The sequence below is a fragment of the Hetaerina americana genome, unplaced genomic scaffold (genome assembly GCF_022747635.1).
Source record: "Hetaerina americana unplaced genomic scaffold, ioHetAmer1.1.p SCAF_1, whole genome shotgun sequence".
Classification (NCBI taxonomy): Eukaryota; Metazoa; Arthropoda; class Insecta; order Odonata; family Calopterygidae; genus Hetaerina; species Hetaerina americana.
Window position 1 is genome coordinate 119,808,080 of NW_027286069.1, and position 22,009 is coordinate 119,830,088.

General features: G+C 37.4%; 1 protein-coding gene across 3 annotated transcripts; it reads right to left on the minus strand.

Moving 5' to 3' along the window:
- Positions 1-4,471: 4,471 nt before the first annotated feature.
- Positions 4,472-17,741, minus strand: LOC139696244 (uncharacterized). 3 transcript variants are annotated; one of them, XM_071594930.1, is made up of 3 exons: positions 17,568-17,741; positions 10,269-10,404; positions 4,472-7,948 (listed from the first exon to the last, which is right to left on the minus strand). In XM_071594930.1, exon 3 carries the CDS (start codon positions 7,914-7,916, stop codon positions 5,211-5,213), a length of 2,706 nt encoding a protein of 901 aa, XP_071451031.1. In that variant the 5' UTR covers positions 7,917-7,948; positions 10,269-10,404; positions 17,568-17,741; the 3' UTR covers positions 4,472-5,210. The 3 variants fall into 3 exon arrangements, with proteins under 3 accessions (XP_071451031.1, XP_071451028.1, XP_071451039.1); XM_071594927.1 differs by lacking the exon at positions 17,568-17,741 and adding an exon at positions 15,906-16,049; XM_071594938.1 differs by lacking the exons at positions 10,269-10,404; positions 17,568-17,741 and adding an exon at positions 15,906-16,049.
- Between the last annotated feature and the right edge of the window lie 4,268 nt (positions 17,742-22,009).

The window sequence follows — 22,009 nt, forward strand, 5'->3', positions numbered from 1 at the left end:
TCGATAGTCCTGGATCCTTGAAAATGAGTAGTCGAGTCCATTGGATGACGTCGGGGACCCTGAAAACACACTCCTTCGAGTGAGTTTTCCTCACCTTTGTTAAAGATCATTTTTTGACTTTTACGTCTCAATATACTTTGCAAGGACATCATACACCATCGATCCTAGGTACCTGAAGAACGGAAAACCATCGACCTCTGGTAAACAAAGAACCAAATAATTTCTGCTGCCAAACAACCAGCACTTACACTCAATAATCGCTGCTCTTTGGTTATACTCCAAACTCCTTCTCAGCATTGTGACAGTTTTGAGGTTATGACTTCAGTACATAAGTCAAGCTTATTTCGGCACCAATGCCGACCTCTACATGAAGTATAAAATGGTGGGAATTCCTAATTGAATTTTGTCCAGCCGTATCCTGTATGTCCAAAACAGTCAGGCATAATAAACTATATAAATTTCGTATGATTAACTAGTGGATTTAAGAGAAGTCCCTAAAAGATATTATTCCCTCAAGAGTTACTCAAGCTAAAAGAATGGATGGTAGTGAATAAAAAATGCTGATATGTAACATTCTTGGGGCTCATAAATCTTCGGAGACTTTCACGAAGAGGGCATAAACATTCAAAAAAGTCATTTGGGAGAGAATTCTTGAAACAATGACATAACGAGTTATCTATGGCTGTGTCAGGAATAGAGGATGTCCACAGAAGAGAAGGCACTCACGATAGCAAAATATCACAGCCTTCTTTGCTCTAGATAAGCCAGTTGATACAATTAACAGGCAGAAGCCGACTAAAATAAGGGAAATCAAAGTGAAACAAAAACTAGAAAAGTGATTTGCAAGTTATAGAAAGAGCAGCTGGCAATTATATAATGTGGCCACAATACTGAAACATGATTTGAAAAAAAGTAGAATTCCAAGCATAAGCTGGTTTCTTAATTAATTTAAATATTCAAATGGAAAAACCAACCAATGGGATAAAAGAAAAATTCAAGGATGTATACACAAATCACATTTGAGATACTTAGCTGATGCAAGCAAGCAAGAATTTGTGTGGAGGATGTCCATGGAAGAGATAGAATAACATTTTAATATTATTTTAAATTAAAACAGTTAAGGTTTGTGGAATAAAATAGAATTTAACTACAAAAAGTAAACCAAGTTGACTTTAGGTTCTCAGAAAATGAAATTATCAGTGATTGCAACAAAGTAGTAGTAAAGATTAAAATGGACATAAATTACCTAAGTAAGAATTCTAGTTACATGCAGTGCGCGGTGAGGTCTTTTGAAATACTGCAATGAAGAATTCGAATAAATTGCGGTAGATGCCGTACATTTTAAGGGAGTCTTTCACTGATGCAAATTACAATGAAACAATTTTGAGTAAAAATCATTTGTATAGACTGGGTTCTGTTCATGGCTAGGGATTTTCACTTTGTAATTGCTGCATTGCAATGATCAGATTTTATTGAACCTACTTTTAGGGCACAAGTCTCCTCAAGACTATTACACGGAAAGATGGAAGGGGGAGAACTAATGATAGAACAACAAAGGAAACGTCCTTCGATCTACAATGAAGCCAGATAATGAAGGGAATAATGTAGAGCTAAGATATGAAGGCTACTGAAGAGAACTGATAAGGTAACTGCAGCAAAATTATCTTCAATTTGAAATTGTTACCTATGATTAAGATGTCACAGTGGTAATTAAATTTTTCATGCAGCATAGAATGCAGAGGAACTACCATTTTATTTGCATCAGCAAGCAATTTTAGCATGAAATGGAAGTTCAAGAATTGTTTCTTAATATCATATATAATTAATGAATTACTTCTTTTCTTATCATTTTAAGAGGAAATTATTTTTAAAACTAGAAAACTTTTGGATATTATTTGCAACAAACAATTAACACAGTCCCTAATTAGAGTTCCTGTTATTACACATCTAGTAGTAATTATTAGAGAGCCATAATATACACCAGAATAGACCCAATTGGATACGGAATGAGACTGTCATTATTAAAGCAAGGATTGATGAACTAAATGAGCTTGGAAACAGCCACAATCCCAACTGTGATGAGAGAGAGAGAGAGAGTGAGAGAGGGGTGGTGGACAACCAGATTTGAGCACATCTTGTTCATTCATACCAAACAGTAAAATATGTCCTTGCATTTAATACCATTTTCATCAATTCCAAGGTAGTAAAGGAATGTAAAATGCTATTTACAACACACCTGACTCCTCTGACTTTCCTATTGCAACCCTGAATTCCAATTGATTAAAACCTAGCCCATTTCTCAACCTTCGATGCAGTTGGTGCTGATGAAAGAATTGATTCTTATACAAGTACAGAATAGGCAATTTAGTTATTAAACCATTTACACTGTCTTTGATCACTGAAATTAGAAAAATAGTTTGCTTGCATAAATCCAGAGAATTATGTATGCTGCTTGACTGTTTTTTGATAAAATTACTAACTTCACAGTAAGCCACAGGTTGAAATTAAACCTTTCACATAAATGTCCTTCCCCAAAAAATGACCACAAGTCTCTTAGTCAGAAGCTCTAGGCTAGGTAAATTGAGGCATTATTCATCATAAGGTGGCAAAAGCCTCGCATTTCAAGACAAAGTTGAATTTTCATAATAAGTCCCTAATAAGTCTAGAATTTGTTTTGCATACAGTATAAGGCAAATGTAAACACATTTCATACGAATGACGATAATTCTCACCATTGAGGGGCATCATTTTAACTTTTAATTAACATTATTTATAGATGGTTATATTAAGTTTGGTGGTAATATTTGCCTTTTGCTTTTTAATTAGAATAGTCGTAACTTCATTTTTGATTTCTTAATAAGTAATTTTGATAGTATAAGCCATATAACTGCATTCTAATCCCCGATCGGTAATGGCGCACGCAACTTCAATTCCAACCGCTTGGAACTGATCCGCCATCCCTCTTCGTTTCGGAGGCAACATTTCTTTCATCTCTTCCTCCGATACCCCGACAACTCCTTGCCTCATTATTTCTTGAGCATTTATCCACCCACACCGCCCTAGCTGAGCTATGGGCAAGGAACCTCATCTCCATCCCCTGCAAGTTCCACTCCAGGCTAAAGGAATGCACTCTCAGCTCTGCCCCCATCGACGTGAACATTCACAATGAATGGAATGAGCGGGTCAAACAGAACCGTACCTAGTCCTTCTGTGGCACTGGTCAGTTCCTTCTCTTGGTGTGTCTTCAGCAGTTGGTTTCCTTGAGTCCCAGTTACGCATCGCATTGGAAATAAGAGTGCTTTGCACACGGAAGAAATCTCATTAAATCAGTGCCTAGTCGGATGTGCCATTAGAGTACGATGAGAGCGGAAATTATTCCGATATTGTAGCAACATTTATAAAACAATACATGAATCAAATAGCATTCACCTCAAAGGCTTCCAGCTCGAGACTGCCAAAGAGTGGGCAACGAGTGGAGAGGACCCAGATGAACCATCTTGGGGGATGACAGCAATGACGCAGCGGCATGTTACTTCAAGAAAACACCCATATCCTCTCTTGAGATACCTTCATCTAGCTCCTATCGTGCGTAGGGGAAGATAAATTGCCAGACAAGAAAATGCAAAGTAAGTGCTTCAAGTAAAAACAGGAAGGAGACGAGGCATGTGTGCTCTTCTAGTGATGTCCCACTTTACTAAGGAAAATGTTTCATAGAGAATCACACAAAGACTAAATACTACAATTATTTTAGACTACAGCATTGAAAGTTCTATTTAAAATTTTTAAGAAACTTATGACAACTTTACTGAAGCAATTCATTGAAAAAATTAAGACTCTAAAAGGCACCGATAATGAGAGGTAAAACCCAAATAAATAGTGGCAGTTTTTATGGGAGGGTTGGGGAAGTTGAGGTCATTTCCACCATTAGGGATGGACAGGAACGTATGAAGGGTGGGGAGAAACCTGGCGTCGGCATAAGCCTACTCTTAACGAATGGCGCTGAGGGGTCTGCTGCTTAATATCCCATCCAATGGATGGCATGCTCACTCAGGAGTGCTCTCCACAAAGCACCTCAAGTATGGATCGGGATACAACTGAAAAATATCTGCCGCCTCCAGGATTCGAACCGGGGCCCTCAGGGTGGGTCCAGATTAAATACCCTGGGATGCAATATGTTCAGCAGATATAGAAATAAGAGCCCAGAAATTCAATCACATGTATTAAGTGTTACATTTTAACAATGTTTTTAGTGAAATAAATAACCATAATAATCAACTCAACGTATTAGGCTCAACCTTGTGAAATCAAATCTTGAGGAATGAGAAAACTTTGCAGATTTGACCAAACTAAATTGTAGTATGACCAACTTCATCATATACGTAACAATGTCATGTACCTACAAAGTTTTCCTCATTTACAAACCATGAAAACTCACTTTAATCCATTTTAACTTTTAAATAAATCTTCAAAATTCAAGGCTGTATTAAACATTTTATTTTAATTTATACAAAATCCTTAGTGTCAGAATTTTTTAGGAACAGTAACTTTTATACTTAAAGGAAAATCTCTCAGCATTACAAGATAGCTTATGAATGTTGTAAAACTATTGCTTCTTTAACTGGGAGTTTGTCTTCCATGCCCTAAAATTATTAACTGGAATATGTGATGCTTGTTTGTTCACTCGGAGAACGGCTGCTGGAGAAGACTGAATTAATATTAACTTCCTGCGCAAGCTTTGCCATCACGTTTATTCCATAGGGAGTTCATTATTTACAAGTGATGGAGTTCATTATTTACAAGTGATGAGCGCTTTGTGTAAACACTGTGCATTTTCTTCGTTATCAATGAGGTTAATTTCTAAAAGAAAAATCTTCAAAATTAATGTAAAATGAAACAAATTTTTTAGGCATATCCTGTGGTAGGATACATAAACATGTATTTTGTTCCAATGCATGCTAACAAAACGCATCAAATGAAAACTTATTCCTAAGACAGAAACACATTCAATATGAAATTCATTTACATTTGCAATATTTGTACAATTTACACAAGAAAATCACAACAAATACTCCACATTGGACACACCTGATCCTTATAAGAAATGGAAGACCGTAAATAATTATAAATTAACCATTGCTGTAACATAATTAGCAGTTCATACAATTTCATTCAACCCTTACACTTTAATCACCAACTGATTAGCGTGAAATTTAATACACCCCATAGTTTGTACCAATGTTTGGGTTGGATGGCATATTTGTCTGTTGTGAGCCATAATACTCAGGAAGCTGCACATTTGCAGGAGAATAAACCGAATTTCCATAGTTGCCATAATAAGCAGCTGTATTTCCTCCTTGGTTGTAATTATAGTAGGGTGGCCCACCAATCTGGTTACGACCAGGTTCATATGAATTACTGTAATACACCTGTTGCACTGCACTATAGGGCTGGGGATAGTAGTATGGAACATTATAATTCTGGGTCATCACAACTTCATTCGCAGGCATATGCTCGGTTTGCGCCAGGATAGGCTGACCTATGTTTCTCGGAAGTGTGTTGGTATTTCGTGGCTTTGCAATTGACTGAGGTTTACTGGATACCATGTCCATTTTGGAATTCTTGTTTCTCAGCTCACCCATCAAATTATCAATAGCAGCATCTAGATTAATGTCAGCACCAACGGAGGTTGGTTGAAGAGCACATGTATTTTGTAAAACTCGTTTCGATTTATTCAGAAGTGACATGTTTTTTTCATATTTATCAGGAGATAGCTTTTTCGCATTGATTTTATCATAAGCAGGTCCATTTGATATTCCAAATGAATCCAAGTCAATGTCAGAATCAGAGTCCCATGCTCCGATGACCTTCAAGTCTTCGTCTTCCTCAATTTCCTCGGAATTTGGCAATGGATTTGAGGTCTCTTTACGAGAAGAAAATGGAGAAAGACTTGTTTTAAAAATAAACCTTTCCCTCTCATTTCCACCTTTCTCCGCAGATACCTTTTTCTCTTCCGATTTGAATATCTCACGGGAAGGGCTTTTCTTCACATATGAATACAATTCCGGAGTCTCTTTTTTGGCAAATGATGCAGAAATTCCTGGCCGTTCTGATGAAGGCATTCTCTTAATAGGTTCCGATATACTACCAAAATCCTCCTCCAAATCAACTTTATCTTGCTTCTCAGAATCATTTGCTGGCCTTTTCAAAACGAGAGAGGATGCTGGTGAATTCTTATTGATAATAGGTTCATCTGAGTCATCAGAAGACCACTCATGAGCAAACGGGTCACTTGATTTTGTATTGGGCTCTTGATTCTTCTTCATTGTGGATTGAAGAACAGACATGAGCGTATCCAAAGCATCACTTATCTTGGGAAGAGGTGAAGAATTTCTGTTCAATGAAGGGGGGTCAGGTATTGAAGTCTCCGATGGAGCAACTGGAATCAAGCCAGGCTCCTGCAAATGAGGTGTTTCTTTGAGAGAGGTCAATCCCCTCTCTTTTTCTTGAGCGGCTCTGCCTCCAATCATTCCCATCACTTCATTAACCAGCACCTGCAGTTCTGCTTCCGTCACATTGGTCTTTCCTTGTTTGACCAATTCATCAGCAAGTTGTTGAGCTACTGCAAGCCTGTCCATCACACCAACACCTGGCACATTCACCGGAACAACTACTCCAGAGTTCTGAGGCAAGTTAACTTCCTCATTTGACGCACACTGCTGATTTTGAATGAATGCAGTCATCGGAGGAGCATAACACTGAAGGAGGACATCAATCGAGTTTAGAGCCTCTTTCACTGCTCCCTCCAATCCTTTTCGCACAATATTTGACTGAATTTTGCCAAACAGTTTCTCTTTGACTGTCTCCAGGAGGACTAAGGTTTCTGGATTGGAAAGAAGGCAGTCAGGGTCTTTGCCACTAATTTCGTGGAGTGAAATTGCTTCGGATAACAGGCAATTCACCCGAGGACCAAGCGAACCAAGCTGCTCCTCCACAGCTGTCACTGTTCTTAATGTGGATATTAATCTCGGGCTGGACATGATTCTTTTTGTTGATAAAAAATCTTTCAAATTTGTATCAATTTCAGCAGTATATGGCAAATTCAAACGCCTTCTAAGGGTCCTCTTCTTCCTTTCAAAGTCAAAGTTAATGAGTGTACTCATGCGGCACTTCCAGAAATATGCCCATTCTGACTCAAAGTTATATAATTTTGGATCATACCCACAATCTACGATTTCCTGGACACGTCTCTTATAGAATTTTTTCCATTCCAACTTGTAATCTGGGTGTTTTTCTGGATTCTTGTCATATAGTCTTTCATCCTCTTCTCGCATTCTTTCTAAGGCATCCAATTCTGCGTTGAATGTCTCCCAGATCCTCCTCGTGTCGCTGCTGTCACCATGATGACAGGCCTTAAGTGAAGAAGACCTGGACCTACATCTTCCCCTTGAATGCTTCCTGTGGGAAGATGCACTCTCAGATCGAGATCTAGATCTGGACCACCGGCTCTTCCTCATCTTCCTATACGAATGTGACCTAGAACTTTGATTCCGGTACGACCTACTTCGAGATCTTGATCTTCTGTTCCTAATGACCTTACCTCGAGATCTTGATTGATAACTCTTTGGAGGGGAACTAGATCGAGATCTGGATCTATACCGGTTTGGGGGAGATTTGTCCAGAGAGTGAGACCTTGACCTGTAATTCCTCCTATGGTACATGTTTCGTGTCCTTCTGGTGTTTTGGGGGAACCTCTGATCCAATGAAGATCGCACAGCTCCATCTCCACTTTTATTTATAACAGCAATTATCCGTGGCGGTGAGACAGATGAGACTCGCGATTGATCACAACTGGAACTCAATGTTACCGGTGACAGCAATGAATTCTTTTGAATATCTATTGTCTGGCTAGCTTCCATGTTTCCAGCATTAAGTTGTCAGAGAGATCTCTCTAAAAGAAAAAAAAATTCAGGTTAGAAGCACTAAAATAAGCAGAACATGGACTAAGTCTATATATCCTTAATTGGTGTGTATACTGTTTTCACAACCATGTCATGATACAGAATGGCAAGTTGCAAGTTATTTTGAAAATGCTGTGACTTGATTGGCTTGGAATGGACAAAGACAGAACTCCACTACTCTTACCAGCCTTGCCTAACAAGAAAAAAACCTGACAGCCAACACTACGGTTAACTTTTCTTCAATTCCGCAAACAGTCTACCCAAATTTCATCCAGTAAGCCTACGGCCTTCTTCCTACCTTGCTTGCCTGACGTACTCCCCTCTCCAACAACATTCACAATTCCATTGACAATCAAAAAGTCCTTCCACCTTCAGGATTCTTCCAACAATCCCCTCTCCTCCACCACCATTCCTTGCACTTAGTTAGCTTCCCTTTCAGTCCATTTCACCTTCTCCATCCTTCACCACACCCATATTTCAAAAGCTTCCAATCTATGCTTGTCATCCTGCTTCAACGACCATGTATCCACACCATAAGCAACTACACTCCATATGAAACTTTTTCTCCGGTCTTATCTCAACCTCAATACTTAACGTCCTGTCATCAATCCACTTCTATTTATTCAATTGTTCCAGGCTCAACTTTGAGGAAGTTCATGTTGATTAAATGAAGAACACAATGTATACTTCCACTGTTCTTTATTTATGTACAACAAGTCTTAACAATTAGGAGTGAACCTGATGATGATGCCTAAGCGTTGAAACTAGTTGTGCGTAAATAAATAACTGTGGAAATATACATTGTGTTCTTCATTTAATGATCCACTACTACTTGTAAAACCTTCCTACTACCTACTTTCTTTTCATCCCATTAAATGCTTCCATATTCTATTTCCTCATAATCTTCATTGAGTTAGCCTCTTGAATCTGACATTATACTTAATTAGTACTAAAATGTGATCTAAATTCACATCCGATCCTGAGAAACTATGCGAGTTGAATACAATGTTCCTTAATCTATTTAGACATACGTGATACAGCAAATTGATATCTTTCTGAATTCCCAGGTGTTTTCCATGCATAACTACACTTATTGTGGAGTTTAAACAAATTCTTTGTATTGACGAAATCATTTTCCTGGCAAAACTCAATTGCCATCTCCCTGTCGTCACTCTTATTCCTTAACTTTAGCCCCAGAGATCAGTGGATGGCACAATTGTAAAGATATTTTATTGGAGAGTGGAAGGAGTTAATGAAGGCTAGCTGTTTTTTCTCCAGTGATTGGTGAACAGGAAAAACTTTATTCATATTACCTGAATGTATTGGCAAGGGAGGTTCCCAGAGGCACGTCTAAATTATTGTATTAATGGACGAAGACAATTATTGCATGGAGTGTGAATGCCAACATTTTTGTGCAGAGTTAACAAATAGCAAATTAATGACAGTTACATAAGAGGATATAAGTATAACTAAAACTGTTTCATGTCGTCAAGTTACCTCAGCAGCGGCTCAATGGTTTTGGAAATAGCTAATGAAGGTAAATACTTTATCTCATAGAAATTACTTATTTGCTCGAAGTCTACACATAACAATCGTCAAAAGAACTGCTTGTTGATTTTGAGGTGTACCCACCTAATCACTCAATAGAATTGAAATAATTTGCCAAGAATTTTAGCATTCTTGTTGTTCTATTAAATAATTATTCTTCACAAAATTATGGAAGTAAAGACAGAAGCAACCATCTCTCATTCCACATTCAAATTTGAAGAGGAACACATGGGTACCACCATTTCGGGAAACTCCTCAATAAATGTGATTGCGCCGCTGTCCATGAAAGCACAAGTACACTAAGTACCCCATATCAATCAGGGGGTACCATCGATCATTCAACACAGTACTTTCCTCTACTTGGCTACACCATACCCGCAAATCAAATATTTCAGTCAAATTAGGAGACTGATTTAAATGAAATTTTTTTTGAAATTACAATGAAATTCACAATTTTATATCCTCAAATCTAAAGCACAATTTGGTTGTCTGGGCTCCCAATCACAGAAGACCATCATCTGGATATTTTACATTCTTAAAAATATGCAATGTGCAAAATTTGTGGCACAGTTGTTTTTGCGTTGCATAGAACTGAGATATTAGGACAAAATAAGGTACCAGGAAAAACTTGTTTGGCAACCGTTACGGAATTTGGCCACCCATGGACCACATGAAAGCCTTGAAATTAAGTAAATAGATCTCTATTTTGTAATGATTAAACTGCATTAAAACAGCACACACAAAAAGCATTTGATTTCTCACCTCTAACATGCTTCCTTGCATAAATTCATAGAACAAGGTCCTCCTCCTTCAACTGCCAACCCTGTAGAAGAATTCAAGACTTGCTCCAAGAATGACACACTTCTTGATTATTCTTTACCTCTTTGAATAGACAAACCTGGCAATAAACAGTTTTAGTTAAATTATAAATAAAGCTGTAAGAATAAATACTTCTCACTATGACCAACAAGGCAGCACATGAAGCATGGTACCATTGCGGGTACAAAATATTCTGCTCACTTTATTGCATTGGAAGATTCAAACTTTGAGAATATAATACAGACAACATTACCTTGCTTCGAAAAATGTTCACAAAACAAACTGCTGCACAAAACATACATCTTTACTCCTGGAAAATTAATTGATATTTTTCAAATCGCATTTTTCCTTTATAAGTCATTTATGAGAAAACTAATGGGCATCTTATAAAACTGCTTTTTGATAGGCAAATTGATAGAAGATAATAAATCCAACTGAACTTAAATAAATGTGTTAAACACCATTTAACCCTACACATAAACAATAATTTAATTTCCTTTCACCATAGATATCGGTAGTCGGTATCGATTTTAAGTAATTATTACAAGGAAAAAACAAATATCTGGGTAAAATTTATTCCGCATATCATTTGAACCTTATGTACATAACACAGTGAATTACAACTGCTGATTTATTTCAGGAAGCTGTAGATAGAAGTAACTTGCAATATGGAGAGGATTAAAGCAGGGTGATTAAGTCCCTTCACTTAAAAGGTAACAGTAACCGGAAAATCCACAATGAAATGATGGCTGTTTATGGAAATGATAGCCGCCTGTTATATGACACACTTGTGACATGGAAAAGGAATTTGCAAACTGACCATATGTTCCTCACATGCAATCCAAGAATTGGAAGACCATCACTCACGGAGGATGATGCTGCCACAACCATGAAAGTGGATGAGTTTGTCCCATCAGATCGAAAACAACCATTCAAATGATCATAAACGAGACTGATCTTAGACATGGACATGGAAGTACGCAGATAATTATTCAGGATTAAGTGCACATGCCAAAAGTGTCAGCACGCTGGGTACCATGGCTACTGACTCCTTTTCAGAAGCAAACACAACGTGAACTGCAATCATATCCACAGCATGACTGGAAATCAAAGCAGGGTGGCTTTGAAATTTTGCCACATCTACCCTTTTCTTCCGATCTCACCCCAAGCAACTTTTTCTTATACCAGAAGCAAAAACCACTGCAAGGCCGTAGATTCGTAAACACAAATGACAACATTCAAAAGGCGGTAAAATGGTTTTCAACAAATTCTGCTGAAATTTACAATGCATGCCTTCAAAAGGTCAAGAAATGCTGAGAGAAATGTATACCTTTAAATGGTGACTATAACTATGAATCAAAGTTAAATTTCTACACATGATTTTACAAGATGGCTGATGATAGGTTTACGTGTACAATGTGCTCCGAGAATTTAACGGAAAATCAGGTTTCCATTAGGTGTGATTCGGGTTGTGACTCTACTTTTCATAATTCCTGTCTGGGATTGTCAAAACCCATAATAAACATGGAAAATTCTAGTGCAAATCTATACTTTAATTGCAAGTCTTGCATTAGCATGCCATTCCGGGTAATTTCAGCATTTGAAAAGGGACAGGAATTAGTCCTGAACTCCAAGAATGAATTGCAGTCAAAGTTAGCAAAATGTATGAAGATGATAAAGGAGCAGAATTCGATAGTTCAAGCCTTCACATCAAAGCACGGGGAGGTAAATGCACTAAGTGACTCCATGTGGCTAAGAAATGATCAGGATGTGGTCGGGGCACCAAAAAATCCCAGCGTGGACTGTGAGAAACAAGCAAGAAAGCAGAGAAAACGAACGAATTGAATATGATTCGGGTGAATTCAAAACCCTCCTGAGAAACCAAAGTGAGTTTGAGCACCACTCAATCAGCAGCAAAGAAACAGTTTGCTGCTGATGTAGTGAAGGACTGCAGTGCAGATATACCATCGGCTGAAGTGATTGGCGCCACTGAAAGTGATAACTTCCAGATAGTTCAACAGAGGAGGATGAGATAAAGAAGTACCTTTGATTGTTTGAGCAGCAAGCGATGTTTCGTTGGTCAAAGGTGTTCCACGAAAAACACACGTGCATGCGTGGAATAATCACATCAACACTACTGCTGAAGATATAGAAATGTATTGAATGTTAAGCAAAAGTTGAACAACAATGACTCAAACAATCAAGTTAACAGTCCAGAGGGGGGAAAGTTAAATGTGATCAAAGGACTGAGTGCGTCTTTAAAGATTAGCATTGATACTTAAGGACTTAAATGATGTCATTTTAGACCATTACTTTTGGCTGAAAAACATATTGGTGAGTAATCATCTTTTTTCCCTGAAGGTTCGCCCTGCATGTAGACAGAGTTAATAAAAGCCAGTTCAATTATAACATACTCCTAGACTATTCAGTGCCTCAGAAATAAAGTAAACAAACCTGAAGTATATCTGCAAGGTAATGTATCGGATTTTCTATGCCTATCTGAGATGAAGGTTCCCCAGACTGATGAATTATGCTTTGAATGTGTGGGTTGTAACTGGAAATGTGACAATTTTGAATTTGTATTACTTGGGGTTAATTGCTCCCCTTCTAGCGATATCAAATTGTTTACAGAAAAGTTGGATCAAAACGCGAATTACTTGTATGAACTGCCAGTGATTTTAATTGTGATTTTCTTTCAAGCTCAAATCAGAGCTGTGAGATGCTTTTACCTCTGATGGACTAAAACAGTAATTTTAGAGCATGCTGGAGTGCCAGTGTATCCTAAATGCAAATTGACAATGCACTCACAAATTACGATCTCTTAAACTTTAGTTTCATATGTATCTGGTCCAGGACTGTCGGACCATAATATTCCGGCAACTACATTGACCTAGGGCAGTCTGGATCGACCAGACTGGTTTATTTCCGAAAAGGTTTTTCTCTAGGAGCATTAATGAGTTTTATTAATGCATTGAGAAAAAAGAGACTTGTGCAGAGATCTACTCAGCAAACTCTTATGAAACCTGCTTCAATCATTTTTATTCAAAATTCTGTCATTGATTTAAATGATTTATTCCAACGGTTAGAGTGAAAGAAAAGTATTTGAAGTATAGGAGAAAGCATTGGCTGTCCGATGACATCATTGAACACTCTAGAAAAATCGAGGAAAAAGCTGGAGTTTGAAAATTGTCAAATGCCCCTGATGTGAGGTCAGGTTATCTCAAAATGGAGAAAGAGTACATTCTCTGAATCCGGAAAAATAAGAGATCATGCATTGACCATAAGCTGCTAATAGCCAATGATAAAAATAAAGAAGCAAGGAATATAATCAAAAAGGCAACTAGTAAAAGGGTATAAAGAGACGTTTCAGGCGTGATATGATGGAATATCATGATTAATTAAAAATTGGCAATTTTCCACAAAATGTAATTAATTAAAAATAGTTAAATGGTAGATTGCTCAATTCCTGATGTACATGATTGTTCTGGTACTATTATAACCAATAAAAAAGGGATTGCAAATAGAATAAATGAATCTTTTTAAGTTTTCCAGAAACCTAGTGAAATATTCCAAGGTAGCCAACTGCTCATGAAAATAGGATCCCAGAAAGAATGTATCCATATCCCTGTGATCAATAAGAGGTGTCCACCTGCCTTCAGGAGATATCGACAAAAGGATCTTCAGGGATAAATGGAATACCTGGAATATTGTTGTTAGAATCCAAGGACTATACATTTGACCCCTAACTTAATTAATAAACAAGTCCTAGAAATGTGAAGTATTCCATCAACAATCAAAAATTAGCCAAATCTTACCAGTAGTACCAAAAATACAGGTGGAAAACCGGAAATAAACAACAATAGACCAATATCTCTCAAATCTCAAATTCAAATTGCTTAACTGTTTGACCATTTTTTTTATTTTAGAAGGGTTTCTTGAAATATTCAAAGTTATTTCGGATTCGCAGTGCAGTTATCGAAAAGGCAAATCTACAGAGACAGCAATCATGAGTGCTTTAAATTCTATAACCAATTCCTTGGATAACTAGCGTTTAGTCATTGGTTTGTCTTTTCTTCTTATGAAAGAATAATTGTGCAAGGCAAAGAGGCTTTCACAAGGAGGGAGTTGATGTCAGGGATGTTGAGTTAAGATGTAAAGAAAAGATTCCTCAAGCCTTTGATATGGAGCGTAGTTGTGTAGGGCATTGAAGCAGGAGGATAGACGTAGACTGGAGGCATTTGAAATGTGGGTGTGGAGAAGAATGGAGAAGGTGAAATGGACCAAAAGGAAACCAAATGAGGAAGTGCTAGGTATGGTGAAAGGGGAGGAGAGGGGTTTGCTGAGAGAAATCATGAGGCAGGAAAAATGGATGAAGGGTGTATTGATCGGCAGTGGGATGTTGAAGACTGTGATAGAGGGGAGAATGTCAGGCAAACGAGGAAAGGGCACGAATAGGATGGGGATGTTGGAGGGGAAGAAGGGAGAAAGGAAGCACACAGAGATGAAAGACTTGTTGTAGAGTAGGATATTGGGTTTTGTTTTGAGAAACAAAATATTAATATATTTGGTAGAGATATCCATCCAAAACCTACCTTAAACAGTGGACTACCTAATATTAAAAATATGTAAGCCCTGGTTCATTGTCATGCTGAAAAAATCAATCGCCGCTCACCCGCGAGCCATTCCCGCATTCTCGAAACACAAATTTTTCCGCATTCCAAGATCACTTCCTAGCTCATGCACGTTCAAACGATTATCTTCTTCAATCACGTATTGCACACGCTCGATATTTTCCGGTGTAATTGCGCACGAAGATTGGGCTGGACGCAAGTCACTGTCAACAGACCTCTGGCCATCTGTACACCTCTTGTACCACTCTTTTGTGTTTTGCCCACACACTCGTCCCCGAAGGCACTAATGTGTCCCCAAACTTGATGGAAATTTGTTGTTAACATCTCTTCCGTCATTTTCAGTGATAATAAAATGCGAAGAACGCAAAAAAGGCACTTCAAACAAACAAACGATGCGAGTGAATTAACACGACCCATCGGTATCTACGGCAACCGGCGAGTTCGTGAGGAATCACTGGCTACGCTCGTGCCCTATGCTGGAAAATTAAAGATTCCAACACTCCAGGTCTTGATTATCGAATAATGATTGGAAATACTCACATGCGTCATTTTTTTACGACGGACTGTACGTAACGCATTAAAAAGTTCACATTCCTTCTTCTCAGGAATTAATAAAATCAATTGTTGAACTTTGCTATTATTTTGATGTACTAGAATTTCAGAATGGTGACTCGACAAATTAAAACCTTGAAAGAGATATGAGAGGCTCATTAAAAATATTCGGGATAGAGGTACCTGGAAATGATTTTTTTTAAACCATACCATCTTCCAATAAATAGCCTCTCTACGAAGCTTTAACCCAACCGAGGACGTTTAAAAATGAGGAACTCAATTGTATTATCCGAGAAAAGTACGAAAAAGGAGCACAAAATATGACCTGTGCCATCAGGAAATACTTAAATACTAGAATACATAAATACTTCAATACATAGTAAATTTTACTACTCACTCTTAAAAGTGAAGTAGTGACTTCCGACGAAGTGGGTGTGCGGGAGGTTCCATTCAAAACCAATGTGAGAAGAAGTGAACATTAATCATTCTTATAACACTCAGAAGACATTCACTATTCCTCATTTATTGATTACTCTCACAGACAAAGTTATTTCAAGAACTTCCGATGGCATCATCGATACTTATGAAAAAATGTTATACAAATATCTATTGCCATGAACACTACTGTTTAGGTTTGTCATTAAATTCAAGCTGTATTATTATGTCATTTATGAGAAAATACGTATGCACCACTAATGACTTCATATTATCTAATGCAACATCGGTCATAACAACGACTTTCGTAGTCGTTACAATACATCCGTTGGCAACTTCCTAGTAAACAGTCTTTCACTTACCTGATGATAGATGGCAGCACTCGAGGCAATGACCCTTCCTTCTGAATAGAGGGAGGCCGAATGATTCCATTTACGGACACGATTCATTTGGATCGCAACACCTCAATGACTCGTTCACAGATAACCTAATAATAATTGTAATATCTGTATTATGTACGGCGTATTGGCGATGACATTGACGTTATAACTGTATTATGGATTTGTCAAAAATCCTGTAACTACCACGCACTTTGGATTTCTGCTAATCCAGTTAAGTTAACTGCTATTCCAACAATAATAAAGATTTTCATTAGTTTAAAGATCAAAGCAAGATGAAAATCATAACACACGCACAGCAAAACGTACACTAAAGACTTGGAATCTCATTCCTAACGACTCCAGTCATCACACAAGCCAATGTATCAAGAATCTTAGATTATTAGACTCGTTAAAGCCTAAATAAAGATTCGCACAGTCCATTTAATAACCAAATAATTGGGTTTGAATAACTAGTTCAATGATTACACACGTTATATTTGATCACTGACAGCGTTCACCACGAAATGTGCAATTACATGTTGAGGAATTAGAGCCTTACATACTCGTGCATCTAAGTTTTCACACGTTTTCTGGACAGATGTTGGGGCAAATGAGCTTATACAAATGACACATGATAAAGGTTATAGCTACATCACACACTAAATAATTAATTCCAATCAGAAAATAAGTGGAACATGAACCTCTTGTTCCATTAATGACATCATGTGGGTTTATCCCAGCAGAAATTGACGTGTTGCACTAAAAAACACTTGATTTTACCGAATTGAAGAACGGCAAGCACGAGAGAATGTAAATACACACATGCAAGTTAATTCAATGACATTGTTAAGGCCCACGATCAAGGCTTCTCAATAATACTGATATCCATGTTTGAATGTCAGACATTCAAACGGGGAAATCGACACTTCATGTCGTGGCGTCGATCCACCAGCATAATCATTCTAATAGGTAAAACGACTAAAACTTCTGAAAATACGCGGCTTCTTTTGCTTATCAATAAGAACCACTATCTGAGTCAACATATAATACAACGCATTTCAGTGGATAAGTTATTGCAATTTGGGGATAAACTGCAAGTAAAATCATTTTTAATTAATCGACACCCTCGAGAGTGTCACATGTTTAATATACATTTGAAATGGCTTTTGGTCGTTACTGGATGACTAAAGCTGCATTGGCTCCAAAATTTATGCATTGGTAATGAATCTTATTACGCAACTTACCTCCCCAAGAAAATATAAAATGTGCACCTCCTCTTGATTCGCTGCCAAAATACATCTCTCGAGGTCCACAGCTTAATGCGGGAAATTGCACTCAGAAAAGAGCACAACAATCTTAACTTCTAACAACGCTAAAATTAATAGACAAAATGAAGTCCTTCAAATAGCCGCTCACAAATTTCGTTCGCCTATGGTGTGTCCCAAACTGAATCGTCGATAACTTTTTCAGATTCACGCCCGAACTTGCTAGCAAGAATAAACCCCTCCCGGGTGAAGACCGCTTCTACGTACTTAACTGAATTGGCCCACGAAGAGCTAGCGAGCACGACTATTTACCGGCCGTGGAGCTCTGGATTTTTCAGCCATACCAACGTAAATATTTTTGCAGGAAGTAACTAAGTACATCCCCTAAACCATTGCAGTAAATCACTACAACGGACATATTATACTCAGTGATACTCCCTGTAATCACTTGCAATTGAAAGACCGGGATGAGTTATGTAGTATATGATATACGGCCCTAGAAAGACATCTACACTGAATTTAGCCCAAGCGGGAGGTCGTCTTTTACAGCGAAAACTAAGAGGTCGTAACAAAAACGTTTCCGACAATATCTGCTCAACTAGAAAAGTACTTTTCTTGAAAATCACCAAAAAGACTTGGCACTCCCTACTCTATCACGATGTAGGCATAAAACCCACATCCATAGCCTAATTTAGCATCCAGGGCCCAGTGCAGTAACCAGAGTCGCCCTTTCACACAAAAAATAGGAAAGTACTTCACAATATCTCCTAAACCAGAACATTTTTTTTCTAAATTTTGGTGCAAACACTAACCCCTCTTTCCTCTATATTCAGCCTTTCGCTTACCCCATGCTAATAGCCTAGTTTAGTACCCAGGGCCCACTATCGTCACCAGCGTCGTCCTTTCACACGAATAAAAACAAAGTACTTCAAAATATCTCCTGATCTACAACATATTTTTTTCAAAAACTTGGCAAAAACATTAAACTCACTATACTCTATCTGCTGTTTTTCGCTTACCCCATGATCTAGCCCTAGTTTAGAAACCAGGGCCGAATAACCTCACCACGGTCGTCATCTCACACGAAAAAACACAAAAGTACTTTACAATATCTCCTAAACCAGAACATTTTTTTCTCTAAAATTTACAATAAACACTAAGCACAACATATACTTTCGGCAGTCTTTCACTTACCCCATGCTCATGCCCTAGTTTAGTAACCAGGGCCCAATAACGTCACCATGGTCGTCATCTCACACGAAAAAACACAAATTACTTCACAATATCTCCTAAACCAGAATATTTTCTTCTCTAAAATTTACAATAAACACTAAGAACAACATATACTTTCGGTTCTTTTATTTGTAATTAACTTCACTTTTTTCTCCTTCTTACTCTATGCGACTTTTATGACATTTTGCAGCCACTTAAATGATCCTCATTTGTGAGTGTTTCAGGGAAATATTGAATTTTAGGCGCCGTTTCTAAAGCCGTTAAAGAAGATTAGTAGGCACTTGAATATCAAGGTCCCGAGAAAATATCTAGATCTAGGAATAAATTCACATAAAACATTATGTAAATTAAATGTATAGCACAGAACATATATTTATTTCAACATGTCTTTAATACAGGTCGATTTAATCGTTAATGTATTTTCATTATAACTAATTAATTTCAAATTTTCTTCGTAAAATGATCATTATGTGTTGGTATTAATTTTTCAATTGAGAGAAGGCAATGTTCACGCGAATGTCAAATCACTAAACTGTGACAATGTCCACTATATTCCCAATGTTTCATCTGTTTGACACAAATCTCCACGTGAAACATTTAGTATCCTAAAGAAACTGGCAAAGTGAAGCCAATAACTAATTATTAGATTCCATGGGGTATGAAAGGTGCCTTTGTCAGCGGCGGTTTTTCTTTTCCAGAAAAATAACCCGGACCTACACCATTGGGCCTGTAAAAACTATTTTTAATAATGGTTTTTCGTCCAAAACTAGACTTCACAGGGGGTTCCATTTTGCACAAATACCAACCATATTGCCCACTTGTAGTAATTATATCATAATATTTATCAATCGGATCCAAGTTATTACGAATCCTAAGATAGTGAGTTCTTCCTTCACCCTCATTATTATACAACATTTCCACAACCTGGGAGGGTACTGGTTTCATCACGTTTATGGCTGTTGGCGTAGGTCTACTATTTTCCGGAATTTTTGGAATATTTACGATCCTTCGTTCTTCTTGATACCTCTGAGTTCTTGCATTGCTCAACTCTTTGTAGATTTCATTGATCTGAGCAGCCTTATCATCATCTTGAACATCAGAGTAAAGTTTGAGGTAGTTTTCTTGAAACCAATTCAAATAAATTCTATTTTGCTTTTCCACCGATTCAGAGAAAGCCTTCATTTTTCAAGCGTCACAAAAAACATCACGAAGAAGCAGTAAATAACCAGTGCAGCACGTATTTCGAAACATTAGAATAATTTGACAAAAAAAGTTCCTATGATAAATTAAGAATGTGTTACGATCACGGCATTGCATGATTGTTTCCCAGCAATTGTTGCGAACCGTTGCATTAAACCGAAAGTGTGCATTCATTACATGGATATGGCTGGAGGACATGATCGCTTTGATGGGAAGATAATATCATTATAGGCGATCAACTTGGCAACTAAGGTTTCGCTATTTAAGGTTAATTAGGTGCCCTTAGTGTTACTCAATGAACTCGACATTTTAATTTTAAATATTAAAGGGCAATTCGCAGTCTTTAGACTATAATTGAATTATACAATCAATTGACGAAAATGTACAGCCCTATAGCACGAGTGCCTTAGCGAATATAAGAATGCAAATTAACTCTGTTAAATCATAGCTTTAGATTATTGAATTGCTGGAAGTAATGTGATACGTAATTCTGCGAAATACATCTCTCGAGGTCCACAGCTTAATGCGGGAAATTGCACTCAGAAAAGAGCGCAACAATCTTAACTTCTAACAACGCTAAAATGGATAGACAAAATGAAGTCCTTCAAGTAACCGCTCACAAATTTCGTCCGCCTATGGTGTGTCCCAAACTGAATCGTCGATAACTTTTTCAGATTCACGCCCGAACTTGCTAGCAAGAATAAACCTCTCCCGGGTGAAGACCGCTTCTACTTAACTGAATTCGCCCACGACTATTTACCGGCCGTGGAGCTCTGGATTTTTCAGTCATACCAACGTAAATATTTTTGCACGAAGTAACTAAGTACATCCCCTAAACCATTGCAGTAAATCACTACAACGGACATATTATACTCAGTGATACTCCCTGTAATCACTTGCAATTGTGAGACCGGGATTGTAAGATAAGGGCTTAATTCTTTAAGTACCGCTTAAACTATTTATTTATTGTTTTTAAGTTACATTTTGACTTTAAGGGATGTGATTTGTAATTTTAAAAATAAAAACTTTTCTCTTTATGTTCCTGCTTTTTATGGTTTCTATTGGCTTTGTCTGTCTCATCGGGATATGATTTTTTTAGATTCTCCCTTTGTGTGGACATACATATATATATACACACATACATACACACACACACAGGGTGCCACAACAAATTGTGCATTGACCATAAATAATAGTAGTGATATATATATGTAATAATGCCTAAATATTTCTTGTTTTTTACCAACAAATTAACTGCTTAGGATAAGTACATTTGCACTTTTATGCATCCTCATCCATTGCAAAAATTTCATTAATATTCATTGCATCAGGTTGTGGGTGTTCTAATGTTTCGATAGTGTAGTCACAAAAATCAAGAAAACCACTAATTTCAAGGTATTTAATTGCTTTATTGCAATATCGATATTTTTATATTTGTAATAAATAAAAAACATGTGGCTTTAATGGAAACAAAAACACCTACACAACACTGCGTATTTTATTTAATGAGCTAGAACAATTGGAAGGATTTGGTATTTTCCTGGTGTATAACGTATTTGAAGTTCTCTTGGGCATTCCACTAGCTCAGATAATGTGTTGTTGATGTTGTGAAGATTAACTCTGCCATTGCATTCAGTGCATTGACCTGCATCAGCAGGGCACCTGAGGGTGGGATGGAGTCATGCTCAGAAATGTTGGCAGCATAATACTGCTATCTGCAGGAAAACTCCAAGGAGACTTCTTCTAATGGGCACGCATTGACGAAAGAACAGGAGACCTCATTTTGATGATGCTAAATGTGATTATCAGAGTAGCTCCTCATTATATGTTGAATGGCCATTTCGTGAAATTTTCATTTTTCTTGATTGTAGAAATCTACAAAAATGTTTAAGCAAATGTAGGAACCAAAATCCTTAACATAGTTTCAGTTATTCAATGTTAATTTCAAGTAATTAAATTACTCTTGAGTATTAGCAATAAAAGTTGTG

Bases quoted from the DNA above. Each gene is read 5' to 3' on its own strand.
- LOC139696244 (XM_071594930.1), bottom strand. From the start codon at position 7,916: ATGGAAGCTAGCCAGACAATAGATATTCAAAAGAATTCATTGCTGTCA.